Below are 14,160 nucleotides of genomic sequence, written 5' to 3'. Positions count from 1 at the left end.
AATTAAATAATCTCTGCTGTTTAATACCTAAAACTTTTACTCACATATGGTGTCCAGAGTGTGTCAGGATTGGACTTGTTGTACAATGTCTAAATATTTATTTATTAAAAGTGTTTTAATTTTTCACTGTTTTACTTTAGAAGCACAAATCTTTGCACAGATGATGTTTATATGTTGATTACTGAATTTCTGGATTAAAATGAGATCTAAAGCGTATTTTTAAAAGGGTTTTACACTAAAAACTTTTTCTGTGTTCCAGCCTGAGTAACTTTGACACAGTAACATCTGCTGCAATTTTTACACCTCTGATGAACAAGTGTAAGCTTTATTTTGATACCAAGATTGTTTACACAGTTTGTGATTGCAGAGAAATACTCCATTCATTTTGGGGATGTCATTTTCGAGCAGGAAGCCTAGAAAACAGGTTAAACTAGACTGCTTTGTTTTGTATTGTTTACTTTTTAGGTCATAGTACTTTTATGTTTTAATGCATTTATTGTTTTATTAGCTGTGCATGATCAATGTCTAGCTTTTTCTTTTAACCATCCTTGTAAACAAATTGACCTGATTTGGCTGTGCGACGTGACATCAGATGTCTGATTGTTGTGTTGCATCATGGGCAAAGTTCTCATGCCAGCTAACCTGCAGTCTCCTAAAAGGGAAAGACCAGATTTTGTGTCATTTGTTTTCACAACTTCAAACAGTACAACTCGCTGTGCTGTTTCTTCACCGTGCTTGAGTTACACTGTTTCTCAGTCACTTTCTGGGAACACAATCATCAACTTTACTGCTGACAGCTGTTGTTGTGGGCTAACCTGCAGCATGTAGGGGTAAAAGGTTCATCCAGCCAGGAAAAACTGTTCAGCAAGAAGAAAAAAAGTTCACCACCAGGAATTTAAAACCCTGCAACCCCTTAAAGAGTTCCTGCTGTTTTTAGCAGAGCATCTCAAACAGTTGTGTGAAAACTTTCAGATTTATGTAAAAACTAGCAGCTAAAGACAAATGCTGCACAAAATATCAGCTGTGTTTACAACAGCAACAAATGAGACGGAGACGTGCAAATAAAGAAACACTTCAACATTTATTAATCATATAGTTCTGTGCAATAACACAATATAGAAATAATGATTTTGTAAATATTACAATTTATATACACATATTTTTATATATATTAGTTCAGATCTGTCTGCACAAAACAAAAACATTAAATACATTCAAGGTCTGAAGGCGTCAGTCATTCGAGGAACCCAGTAAGGACATGAAGATGATCCTCAAAGGCATCCGGGTCATCTCAGAGATTTGCACCTAAAATCTTCTTTTTATTTTATTTTAAATTGATTTTTTTTTTTTAAAGTGCCTACATAAATCTCTAATGATTTACTAAATATATTGATTTCATTTAGTAAACCAATCGACTCATAACTGTAGATTGAAAGCGATTAAATATTAAATAGTTTTTCCTCCATCAGCATTGAATGAACACAGCAGAAACACTTTGAGAGAACATTTGGTTTCCAAGCACTTTGCTGTACATGAAATTAACATTTTATTTAAAAAAAACAAAATCACCATCCACGACCCGAGTGTGTGTGCTTTTAAATCAGCAGCCCGTGCGCCTCGGCCCGTTTGGACTTTAATAGAAACACTGTGCAAAAGTCTCAGACACAAATGCAGAAGTGAAAAGAAACAACACGCCACTGACTTCACAAACGAAGCCTTAATGAGCCCCGTCACTGAGGGGAAAAGGTAGACGACGTCTCCAGAAACACACTGAAAACACACACACACACACACACACACACACACACACACACACACACACACACACACACCTTCATGTCACCGCTGTCTGGTAAAAGCCTTCCTGTTTTCACACTCTCAGGATTTCACAAGACAGCGATGATACCGCACAACACACCCCCTCCCTGTGTCACATACATTTGCTATACAATCAACGTTTATACAAACACACTATACAATCAACGTTTCAGCTATAAATGCACTTCAGTCCTCTTCATTCGGGTCTTTTTTGACCCAACAACTGGCCAATCAGAGCTTATCGTCTAAAATACCATGTGATAGGTCCTGATGCTGGTGAGCCAACCAGGAAAAGTGCGGGCAGTACAGGAGTCTGCCGTGAGCCCCTGTTTTTATGTTTTTTGAGCAGTTATCTGCAGAGTGAACACTGCACCTGTCAAAATCATAAACTACTTCTGAGTCTCTCCGTCCGTCATCATGTGTCCTTATCGTCTGAAAGTGCAACGCGGAGCTGCAGGACGTCCCCGTCATTCATCCTGTCTCTGGCATGTGGCGACTGGACCTCTTCGTAAGGCGGTGGAGGGTTGTCAGGGCTTTGGCCCGATAGGAGCGGGCAGTGGCTGCCGTCTGACTGGCTGCTCGGGGAAGACTGCTGACAGCCCGGGGCCTCCTGAGCCAGGAGGAGCTGCGTGGGCCCGGGAGCTGAGCAGGCAGGGATGCGCTGCCCCCAGCTGCCGTACACCGCCTCCTCATAGGAGGGAAGGGAAACTGGAAGCCCGTCCACCATCAGGTCCAGCTGGTCTGAGGAGCGACGGCTGCAGGGAGGAAGGAAAAGTAAGAGGTTAATGCTCAGATGACAAATGAAGTGCTCCTGACCTCTGACCTGAAACTACAGCACTGAATATAAAGTAACTAAAGTTCAGCCTGTGTTTCCAGCTCCCCACACTCAGACAAGGCAGCACGTGATGCTAACACACATTTCAGTATCAGTATTTATCAGTAACCAGAATGGATACTACTAACCCTCTTGCCTTACTACAAGGTGGAGTTGACCTAATTAAGAAGTTATTTATTATAATAATAAGAACATGTGGCAACAGCTTTGATAGGCTGATAACACTCAGAGTGTTTGAAGTGGTGTCTGTCCTGTACAGCTATTAGTTTATTTATATCATGTGCATATAAATACACATAAGATGTCACACCTGTAAAAATAGGTGCTCAGAAACAAATACATGGATAAAAAGTCAATAGACGTTTCTTCTTACCTTTGTGATTGACAGGGGTAGAGCCGGGACTTGAGGACCAGGCAGGCGGTGGTGGTGAGCAGGAAGATGGACACACCCACTGCAGTCGTGGCCATGCTGGGCATTGAGTCGTCGGGTTTTGGGATAGGATTGCCTGAGGAAGAAAAAGACAGACATTACAGATGCTGAAAATACCAAAACCTTCACATTTTGTTGCCTTTTCCTGACTTTGTGTGTGTGCACACTGAACATCTTGGGCCATTTTGGGTGTGGTCGCATTTATGCATGAGACCATGCATATGCAGCAGAGCCACCAGAACATTCTGCAGCAGGTTTGAACTTAACAGGATTGTTTTCAGCAGAACAGGCTTCCAAAACTAAAATCCAGGTTCTTTGAGGAGATCTGATTATTTCCAAAATTGTGCCTGAATGCCAGATGTGCATTTGGTGTTTTTGTCACCACAATAAGACAGGTAAACTGAACCTAAATGCATAACCCTGGGAAAGGTTGTGTGTTCTGAGTAGAAGCTCTGAGCAGAAATTAATTATCTATCTCAAGATCTTTGCGAGAGGAGAGATTTTCAAGCTGTGTGGTTTGTTTGTGCCCGTGACAACACGGCAGCAGCTTTCCATGAGACTGACAGCATCAGAGAGGAAATGTTTAATGGTTATTATGGTGGCTTTGCCCGCTTCCTCTTTCTGCACTTTGACTTCCTGTTGCAGCACATTCGACTGAATGGCGACAGAGGAAGTTGGAACTGGTCTGAGGAAAGTAAAGCTGCTACTTCCTCTGTAGAGTGTGTCTGTGTTCACCTCTTAAGTAGGTCATAAGATAAAGACGATAAAGCTGCTGCGTCTGCTGTTTCTGCATAATTGATGCATTTAACTTACATCGGTACTGAATTATCTACATTTTGTGTCAGTGTAGAAAACATTGGGGATGATTTTCAGGTTCATGCGCAGCCCTGTGCACAAAAACAAAACTAAAAGTCCTTTTGTTTTGCATAGTTATTCAGCAAAGCAGTGAAATGTGTATTCAGACTCTTTACTGCGGTAAAGTTAAGATTCTGAGCATCAAAATATAGTTAAAAAGTACTTAAAATAAAAGTCATTGTGCAGAATCACACATCATTGAAATGTGAAATAATATAAATTTAAAAAAAAGGAAAAGGAAGTAGAGATTTGAAGTTTCAATACAAGCCCAATAAAAGTGTACTTCAGCAGAATCTAAGAGTAAATATATCGGGTCACACTGCAGCACTGGCGGCATTGTGAGACTAAGAGTACAACAGTTCAGTGGCACTGCTGGTGGGTGTTGATTCTTGTGAATGAATAATGTGGTTTCCAGCAATAATGTAGCCACAAACATGAAAGTTTACACATTAACAGAAAACTACGACAGAGACTCGTTTGTTGTTGTTTCAGAAGTTAATGAAATGGGTGTTTTGGTAAGTGTGTGGTGTATGGGGCACCAACATGTGGCCAAAACTAAGATGTCTCTTAACACATAATGTAAATACTGTACATTTTCTAAAAGAAATCTATGCTCGTTGGTTCCATTTTATGAGCTTTCCATTGTAATATTATCTTTAAAAAGATGTTGAATTTAATGCATTTATATTAGTCTAGTTATAACTACCTATTCGTGAATATTGAGAAGCACAGTCATCCACAAGTGTGTTATTTAATTATTTTTAAGGGATACATCTGCAGTGGCACATGCACAGTCTCACTAGATTGTTAATGCTTAACTTAGTGTGTTATGATCATAGTTTTCTTTTATTCTGCTGAGACTTTGAGTCTTGCGGCCGTGTGATGCTGCTGTCAGTGTTTCATTGACCAAGAGCGCTGGTTTAGCTTTAACTCCTGGAGTGGTTACTGAGTCCTAGTCCGTGCTTGTGTCCAGGGTTGTTATCAGGCTGTCATCCAGTTCCTCATGAAACCAGTGTTTCTGAAACTGTGCGGTGTATGGGGCACGTGATCTCGGCTATCTGTTTTAAATATTGTAAAATCTGGGAAATTTGAGTTCATAATTTGCTGAACGCGTGGTATGCTGTATTGATTTCATGTGACTCAAGCTCTTTGAGTACTGCACACTTTAAAAAGCCACGCAAGTACAATTTGTTTCCTTAATCATTTTCAATAGTGCCATAAAGTCAGCGGCTGTAAATTAAAAGAAAAAATGTAACAGTGGCTGATACTCATTGGTATTAATGATGAGATGGAAATTAGATGAAGATGATGAGATGAAGCTTCATATTACTTTCTTCATATCGGAAATTAGCATTAACACATATTTGTATGCTGTCGACAAGTACTTGGTACACACGCCATCTACTTCCTGAATGCTTAAAACAAGAAATGAGCGGTGACTAAAATGACTAACCAGCCTTTAGACTGGCTGGGCTGACGGGGAGATGAGTCACAGGTAGATTATAAACTTAAGTAATAATCTCTAAGCAACGCTGTGATGCTCGCTACTGCTGGGAAATGTTAAGAGTTGTCTAAGAAAATCTTATTATTAAAGAAGGAAAGTTTCATATCATACGACTTCTAAACGGAGTAACTCCAGAAGCCTCAGAGGCGATTGGATGGCTCGAATCGAAACTAACAACCTGCTGACAATATGCATGAGCAAAACTCGTAAGCATGGAAACTCAAACTGGCTTATCAGCTCCATTAAACACATCTAAGAGTGTGAGTTTAATGTACCACTGCTCTTTGCACTTAACAAAACACACAAACATCAACACCACGCCCTGATCACTTTGCTGGAGCGCAAACAAAAACACAACACGCTATAACTCTGACTGGAGGCCGTCAAACTCTCACCTTTCATGGGGATGCAGGCAGATATGGGAGGACCCCACTTCCCGTTGCGGCACCTGGACAGTGAGGTCCTCATCTGGTATCCTGATTCACAGAAGAGGCGGATGGTGGTCTTGTGAGGGAAGCCTTGGCACGGGGAGGGATCGCAGCGAAAACCTCCATATTCTGGCACCAGAGGGTGAGTGCAGTTCATTTTGCCTGCAGAAAAACAAAACAGTGATGAGAAGGGGCCATGTTTCTCCAAGCACCAGACCTCCTCGACACCTCCTAAGTTAGACATTCGGCCATATCCAGCTGAGAGTAGATGGCCACTTGGGAGCATCTCAGTGCAGCTCCAGAAGAGCTGAAGGAGGTGGGTCCTGAGAGGAAGCTCTGGACATCCATTGTTAGACTACGGTCCTGTGGCCCTAGACCTGGACATTTGTTCAGGATCCATCACTGTTGCTGGATATTGTTTATGTTCTCCCTCGGCCCTCCTCCATTTTTGCAGCACTCCTCCATGTGCGTTTGTTTGCTTTTGGCTTTAAAGAACAGGATAAACATTGTGGAGGTGTTTTTCTCACTCCTTCCTTCCACCAGCTGCCATCAGCTGAAACTAAGAGAGATTTAGCTCTGTTTGGATTGAGGAGGGTTTTTTTTCCCCCCATTACATAAATATTCAGGGGGGGGTTTATATCTCCTGTAGGCTTGCATTGCTTTAGAGTTATTTCCACAGTGTCCTTTGGTTTCACAGTGCTAGCCAATGATTTTGCAGCTTTCTGCCCCCTTTGTATTTGCACTGTTCTTAAATGTGTCATTGTGCAAACACTTGTGTGGTTCACTGAATTTATGGATAATGAAAGAGGACCTGCATGCATCCTTTGTCTGGATTTTAAATAACTAAACAAAAAAAGAAACCAAAGGGCAATAAGTCGACCTGGAGTGCAAGTTGCTATTCCAACACACTCGAAGAAGATAAGCATGCAGGCGAGGTTTCATGGTGAGGGGTGATGGATGAAGAGTGCAACACAAGCTGTGTCCACATGAAAGCACAGCGAGGGGATATTATTACAGCAAACAAGAGCTGATATGTGGCTAAAAGGCTCCACAGAGATGTGGTTCCGTTTTTTTTAATGATCTTTATTTACTCGCCCACAGTAGGCAGCTTTACCAGAAACCCAGCTGTGTTCCCAACTTCCTCTATTTCTTCATCTTTCACCTTAAAAACGTATGTCTGCAGAATTATGGTTTCCTCCACCTCTTCAGCGTTAACGTGCTGAGAGTAGGGCAAGTGTGAAGCTGAGAGCGCAAAATGACACCTGAATGAATAAAGTAAGACACTTTCAAGGGATTTCACTCGCCTTCTAAAAATCAAAGAAACAGATATTTAGACGCATCTGAGCCACAAAGTTGCACTGCAGTGTTACGAAACGCAGCTGGTTCCTATACGAGCTAAAGAGCGTGACAAGACGGTTCTTATTAGGACAGGAGGAGCCAGACAGCTAGTTTCAAACCTCCAAAACAGACTGAACACAGTGACCTGAAGAGAAACTGCAGACATCCTGCCTAAAGTTCATGTAGTGTTTCAAAATCAGTCATGGTAAAGGTGTCATATAAGTGTGTTTCAGTCCAAACTGCTGCAGAGGCTTTATGTGGCCTTTTCAGTGAATTAAAAAAAAAATAAAAAATAAGGGTGACTTTTTGATCTTTTAGTGTTTGTGTGGCTTTAATAAATCTCTAAATTACTTTAATTAAATTTCTCTTCAGGTAAGATCAGGTGGAAATCTGAATTTCCAAATAAAGTTATCTTTTAAAAACTTTCACTAAAAAGTGGTTTCCAGTTTCACTCCTGCTGGTACACATAAGGTGAGCTGAATAAAATAGGATTATATCAGTTTATTTAACCGCTTATGCAACTCAAGCCGGGGTCGCCATGCGTCTGTGTTTGGAGCTCTTTGGTTGCAGAAGGATTGTGGGAATTGAAGCAATACAAAGACACAGGGTTTTACGACATTCGTGAGAATAATCGGCAACTCCCAACTCGTCATTTCTCAAATACCAGGGTTCCTGTTGTGAAGAGACAAGCTTTAAACCAAGCCCAGTCTTTGGGCAAAACAAAAAAAGTCCTGCAAAAACAGGACTGTGACCTGTCAGGTACCGATAGAGCTGCGGCTGGAACAACTGACGCTCAATGATGCCTTTTGCATGAAGGGGAAACACAGGAGGCGCCTGACAAAGCTGCATTATGATGTGTCAGGCTGAGGGCTCCCTGGTTCATAGAGCGCTTTGAAACAGTCCAGAATAAATGGGGCTCGGTGGAGCTCTGGCCCATCTTCTTCCATATTTTTAATCAAATTTATTGAGGCAACAGATTTACATGTCTGTGAATTTCAGGGACATCACAGCACCGTCATCAAACTGACCAATCAGCACACTTTAGATCAAGGATGTCAAACTCACTTTACATCAAAGGCCACACACACATACCCACTTTGATCTTAAGTGGGCAGTAAAAATTCCCTTTCGGTCACGGTAAAGTGGTTTAACTGCACATTTATCTCAGCATAAGAAATGTGCAAAAGTTCTGGTTTCTCATTGCTTTTAATTATAAAGTTGAAAGTTTTGTTAATTCAAATAAAAATAATGGGAATTTGTTTGTTGTTTTTTGCTTTTGTTTGTTTTTTTGTTTGTTTTTTTGTTTAGTTGGGCAGCAGGCTGCCAATTATTTGTTGTTTTAAGGGTTGGGGTGGGAACAAGATTGAAATTTTGGAATATTCTGAAGCATTTTGTGTTATTGTATACATTGTATTGGAACCTTTGTCTAATAAAAAGACTTTTGAAAGAAAAATAATGGGAATTTTCTGTCATTTAAATGTTGATCCATCACTTCATTACTTTGGTGTAGTATGAATGTTGGGGGGGAGGTGTTTATCAGTAGGACAAGCCAAAAAAAAAAAAAAAAAAAAAAAATCTGAAAAAAAGTTAAGTCATTACATGTTTCAATGTCCAATTCTGGTCCCTGGGCCTTATGTTTGACACCACTGCTTTAGATGAACATTTATGTGCAAAGTGAACTGGCCTGCATGCACACTACTCATAACAGTTGTGAAAACTAAACTCTGATGTGTGAAGCAAGCAGAAATAATCACTTTCTGTTTAGGTTCTTCACCCCTCGTATCTTTTGGATCATCTGAGAGCAATTTCTGTCATAAAGGGGTTAAGAGGAAGTGGCAGAGCTGACACTGGCAATCTTTTTCCCTACTTCTTCTTTCAGTCCAAAATGTAAAACCACCACGATGAGATGAATGAGCACTTTGTTAGTTCTCTAATATTCAAACACTGAATCAAAGTGTGCGTCATTTCTCTGCCATCAGCTCAGAGTTTTTGCTTGAGTTCTTTCAAAAAGGTTGAGTGGAGATTGCTGTGTGTTTTAAAAGCGACCCTGTTGGGGTCAGAGGTCGTACCTGCAATGAGGAGTGGTGAGGAGGCCAGCAGGAAGAGTCCACAGACCAGACTGACGGGTCCACACGGCCATGGAGAGAGGACTGAGGCCGACATCAAACCGGACTTCCTGGTGACACAACAGAGAGTCAGAGGAGGAGAAAGCACACACAAACATGCCAGCGGCCATCTTCACACTCTCACACACACACACACACACGGGGGTAACGGACGGTCACCAGGAAGAAGTCCCCCCACCTGCCAAAACCTTTCTGATTAAAACGACACCCCAGCTGTGAACGCAAACACCTTCACCCTGCTTTTGTCAGCTGTGAACCAGCCTGTCCGCCTTATTTTTCAGAGAACACCTACAGAGCGAGCCAGCTGTTGTCTTCATCCACACCTGTCAGCTGCTGATCACCACCACACCCTCTGCTCACCAAGTAGCTGCAGCTGCAGCGACAAAGAACCTCGCTCTGATTTTTAAACACAAAACATAAGATTTAAAGCCCCACGTCCTCCCCTCTGTCTGCAGCATAAAACCTGCCATTTTCAGCCACATTTAACTCAGAAAGCTGCTTTTAAAATGCAGAGAAGCAACAATGATGAAGATGTTTAAGATTATAACCCACCAGGATCTTTGTCTAATGTTTGGAAGTACTGGGGAGTTTCTCCAGCCTCTGAAGGAGGTTTGAGAGCCAACGGAGTAACTGAATAATCGTGTAGCATCTGTTTGTCACTTTGTCACAAAGCAGCGTCAGCCACGTTATATCACAGCTCTGTGTTAAAATGCCAAACAGTCACACACTTTTATTTGCTTCTACTGGAAATGCAGCAAAGTAACAGTAAAACGTGGATTTTGCTGATGATGGCTGAGCAGAAGTTTTCTGCAAAAATAATCAGATAAAAATTCGCCCACCAGCTTTTCAGACCTTCTGTTTGTGAGGTACAGCCAATCAGAAGAAAGTTTGACTGCTTGTTTCAGTCAGAGGAGGAACTGAGGATCTGCACTGATGCTCAGTACAGTTCAAATAAAGATTATTTTGGACTCAGAATCATGCAGAGCTACTCTAAAAGAGACACACACCCTACTTTATTTCACCATCTTCCCATCAAACCTTTAACCAAGACAGCACGGCCTGACTTCAACCTTTCAGGTGATCCATTCTGAAACTACCACCTCCCACTGTTTACGGTTTCAACAGTGGCCATATCGACCACCGCCGCCGTCTGACGGCGCCGATACAAAACTTTCTTCACGCCGAAACCGAAAGCAATCGCCACAGCAACCAAACCTTTATCTCCAAATCACTAACATTGCACGCACACACTTCCTGAGATAAACTGGTTCCAGACCTCTGCCGGAGCCGGAGCCCAAATGGCAGCATGTGTGAAAAGGTGCGTGTAGGTGTACTTTGCCCTCTTTCATTTGTGTTCGGTGCTTTCATGTCGACAGAGATGCCAGTCATCTCTGGAGCAGCCGGGGGAGGACCCACTGCCTCAGCGAGCCAGCCAGGCTTAGATGCGCGCACACACACACACACACACACACACACACTACAGATTAACACACTGAAACACACACACACACACACACACACACACACACACACACACACACACACACATTCACACCATCTCCATCTTCTGTGACCACAACCTGTGTGGGAGGTCTGCATCTTAGTCATCATGGATCTGTGTGATATTAGAACTTGTGCTGTAATGTTTGTGAAGTTAGAAAAAGCCTGGAGGCAACAAGGCTGCCGTGACAACAGAGTGATAAAATAAAACCAGCCTCATCAGGCCTTCCTGTCTCGCTACAAAGCCCTGAAACGACAGCCAGGCTTCGCTCGGTTTGGCAAACTTTGCGTTTGAAGATGTGAAGCATCAACGCAGACTCGATCAGAATCGTTCTGGAGAGGCTTAAATGTCAGATTTCCTGCCGACTTCAGACTGCGCCGGTGCAGTCTGGGTGCTGAGGACTGGTGATATGACTGGCAGATGCTACAGGTGACTCCACACTGCAGGTGCAACAAAAATGCAGCTGCACAGTGAGAATAAGACAAAAGCAGAATAATTTCACAGAGAAAATAGTTCCTGGAGCTGGACTGTCCTCCCCCATCACCTACACCTCCCCTTCATGACTGAGGTGAAATGATTTCACCGTAACTCAGGGTGGCCACGCCTGTGTGTACACATTTCACCTTCTTTATCTCATATTAGAGTAGCATTTGCTCTTGTTTAGCTCGCTCTTTCTTGGAAATATTTTCTGGCGCACAGGACCTGATGTTTTTTCCCCCCCATGTTTGCAGCCACAACATCGAGCTGTTTGGCACAAACAGAGGAAGCAGCTGGCGTGAGCACAGGTGAGAAGGGGACTGCAACCTTGAGGGAGCCTCGCGGTCTCGTACAACATGACGCAGACAGTAAAGATAAGGGGGAAAACAAAAGCGTGAGTTATGGAAGTTATCAACAGTAGTTTGTAGAAGGTGGTGCTAAGCCACATCTGAGAGCCTGGTGGATGAGTAGCCGTGAAGAAGAGTCCTCCTGTGAAAGCCTGAACTTTGCTCTTTTTGCTCCAGTGTGAACGTGAGAAACGAGCAGGCAGATGGAGGATATAACACTTAATGTCAGGGTATGATTATTACCGCTTTTAATTAAGAACTGACTCCAGTTTTTAACCACAAGTTAGAGTCAACATGTGAGCTCCATCTCAGATATCATAAGATAGCATGTGATTAAACCTGTGTTTGGGGTCAGGCTCCAAAATCCGTCTTTTCAGCTGACCACGCGGTAGGAAATTATTCCTCACTTATGTTTTGAGACAACAACAAAAAAAAGAAAAAGAAAAAAAACCCATCAGTGATGAAACAACAAACAAAGAAACAGAAACCTGGCCTCTGTGTACACAATGCACAGCAGCACTCTGTGGAAGTGCTGATGCTGCATTACTGAGCCGATGGCAGGGATGCAGCAAGCATGCCACCCTGCAGCTGCTGCTCCCGTGTGCACCAATATTTATTTGAGACACACGAACGCATCTCAGTGCAGGAGGGAAACAGGAATATCATGTGTGCTTCACTTAACTGAGACATAAATTAATAGAGAAAAACATGGAAAGCAGGATCATTTCGCGCTTAAACGCACCGTCAGAATTGCTGCCTGGTTTCTATATTATGTTTATAAATAGATGTATACATATGCAGGTTTTACAGTGTGTCGTGTTTTGCATGTATGTTGTATCGCTCTATATTTTTTACTGGTCTAATCGTGTGTGCCGCGGCTAAGGGAGCTGCAGATCGAGACTAAAATGTGGTGAAAGTTCAAAGCTAAATTAGCACTGGAGATCCTTCCTGATGATCTCAGATCTCTTTGTGGAAATGATTTTATCCATAAAGTGTTTCCTGTTCAGTGAGTCAGATGTAAGATACTAAAGGTCATAAAATCTGCCAGAAATTAGCCACGCACTAATATTATGGCAGTAAAACCGCTTTGGTCTGATATTACAGGTTCATTTAACCGCTCAATCAGCCAGATCTGACAGGAACTTTCATATTAGCTCATCCACCACAGTCCAGATCCTTCCTTCAGGTTTTTACAATTAACATGTTTTGACTCATACTTTCTCTCATTTTGCTATGATTTTTAGTTGATTAATGTTGAATAATGTGGAAATCGGCCCAGCTACGCCTTCAGATTGCTTCTTTTATCATTCAACAAGCAGCATAAAAACAAAGGAAAGCAGAAAATAACTCAGAACAACTCATACACTGGTTTTCCTTCATCCTGCCTCCTCAGTCCCTCAAGAGTCAAGACTCCTCGTTCACGCAAGCATAAAGAAATTAACGCATTACTGCCGGACTGCAAAAAACCTTAGCATAAATACTCTCACATAAAAATATGAATGCAATATATAAATAAAACTGACTTAAAAGTACGTCCCCCATCACAAGTCCACATCTGACGGTCTTGGTGTTAATGAACGTGACTCAAAGAGCACTTTCCTCACCTCACAACCAAACAATACATCGGTAACATCACAAGTGCGCTTGAGGGTGATAACCTCATTACTCAAAGGCGTTTTTTGCTACATCTGAAGCTCGCATCATTTCCAATGTTCACGAAATGTGGCAGAGAAAAGCAGGAAAGTGCTTAAAGTCATATTTCATCTGTAGACCTACACTCTTACAGTGCAGAGCCCTGACAGCTTAAACCCATTCAAATTAACCCTTGAAGAGGCTTCAAGGACTCCTGGAAAGCCTTGAAACTAAAAGCCTGTCCTTAAAAGCTGCACAGCTCCTGTCGGATTACAGATTTCTGCGCACAAACACTGTTTGTTATGTAAAAATCTCCCCCGTTCCACCGCATCATCATCAGCATGACGGACCTGTTATTTTTAGGCCCTTCGGTCGTTTGTGAAGGAGCCGCTCTTCTGTCACCGCAACAATAATTCAATTACAGAAACCGAGCGCCCCTGCGCGATCTGCTGTGACCGCCGATGTTTGCTGTGTGTGGATCCAGCGACATCAGAAAAACACCCACACACCAGATCACAGTGGGAAGTCCTCGCTGTTCGTCTTTACACCTGCGTTATCCCGCCGTCACCGGGCAGGTAAGCGCAAAGCCCGACACCTCCTCGGTGTGAATGAAGCAATGGAAGGGAGTGAAAATGTCAGAAATAATATGAAAAAAGCTCACCTGAGGGCTGAGAGCGAGGCACGGCGGGGTGATCGTGCACCGGAGCGGCTGCAGGGCTGTCGAGGACTCCTGGTGTGCTTCCTCACCGGTTTCAGGGCGCGAACCGAGGGTCGATCAGACCTCCGCGACCAGCTGACGATCGCTGCTCCTGCACAGCAACAAGTGGGACCTTTTGGGCTGTTCTCCCCTCACTCATCGATCAGCTGTG

General features: G+C 42.7%; 1 protein-coding gene across 1 annotated transcript; it reads right to left on the bottom strand.

Annotated features, from left to right (window-relative positions):
• Positions 1-1,074: 1,074 nt before the first annotated feature.
• Positions 1,075-14,160, bottom strand: LOC146560260 (sushi domain-containing protein 6). Its single transcript, XM_085244222.1, has 5 exons — positions 13,953-14,160; positions 9,278-9,384; positions 5,838-6,032; positions 3,027-3,159; positions 1,075-2,573 (listed from the first exon to the last, which is right to left on the bottom strand). The coding sequence occupies exons 2-5, from the start codon at positions 9,369-9,371 to the stop codon at positions 2,234-2,236; spliced, it is 762 nt and encodes a 253-aa protein (XP_085100348.1). The 5' UTR covers positions 9,372-9,384; positions 13,953-14,160; the 3' UTR covers positions 1,075-2,233.

This window comes from Mchenga conophoros, linkage group LG14, assembly GCF_057382185.1.
Source record: "Mchenga conophoros isolate Kocher_MC1m ecotype Shallow Benthic linkage group LG14, M_conophoros_male_GT1.1, whole genome shotgun sequence".
Taxonomy (NCBI): domain Eukaryota; kingdom Metazoa; phylum Chordata; class Actinopteri; order Cichliformes; family Cichlidae; genus Mchenga; species Mchenga conophoros.
This window is presented reverse-complemented; position numbering and strand designations above follow the sequence as displayed.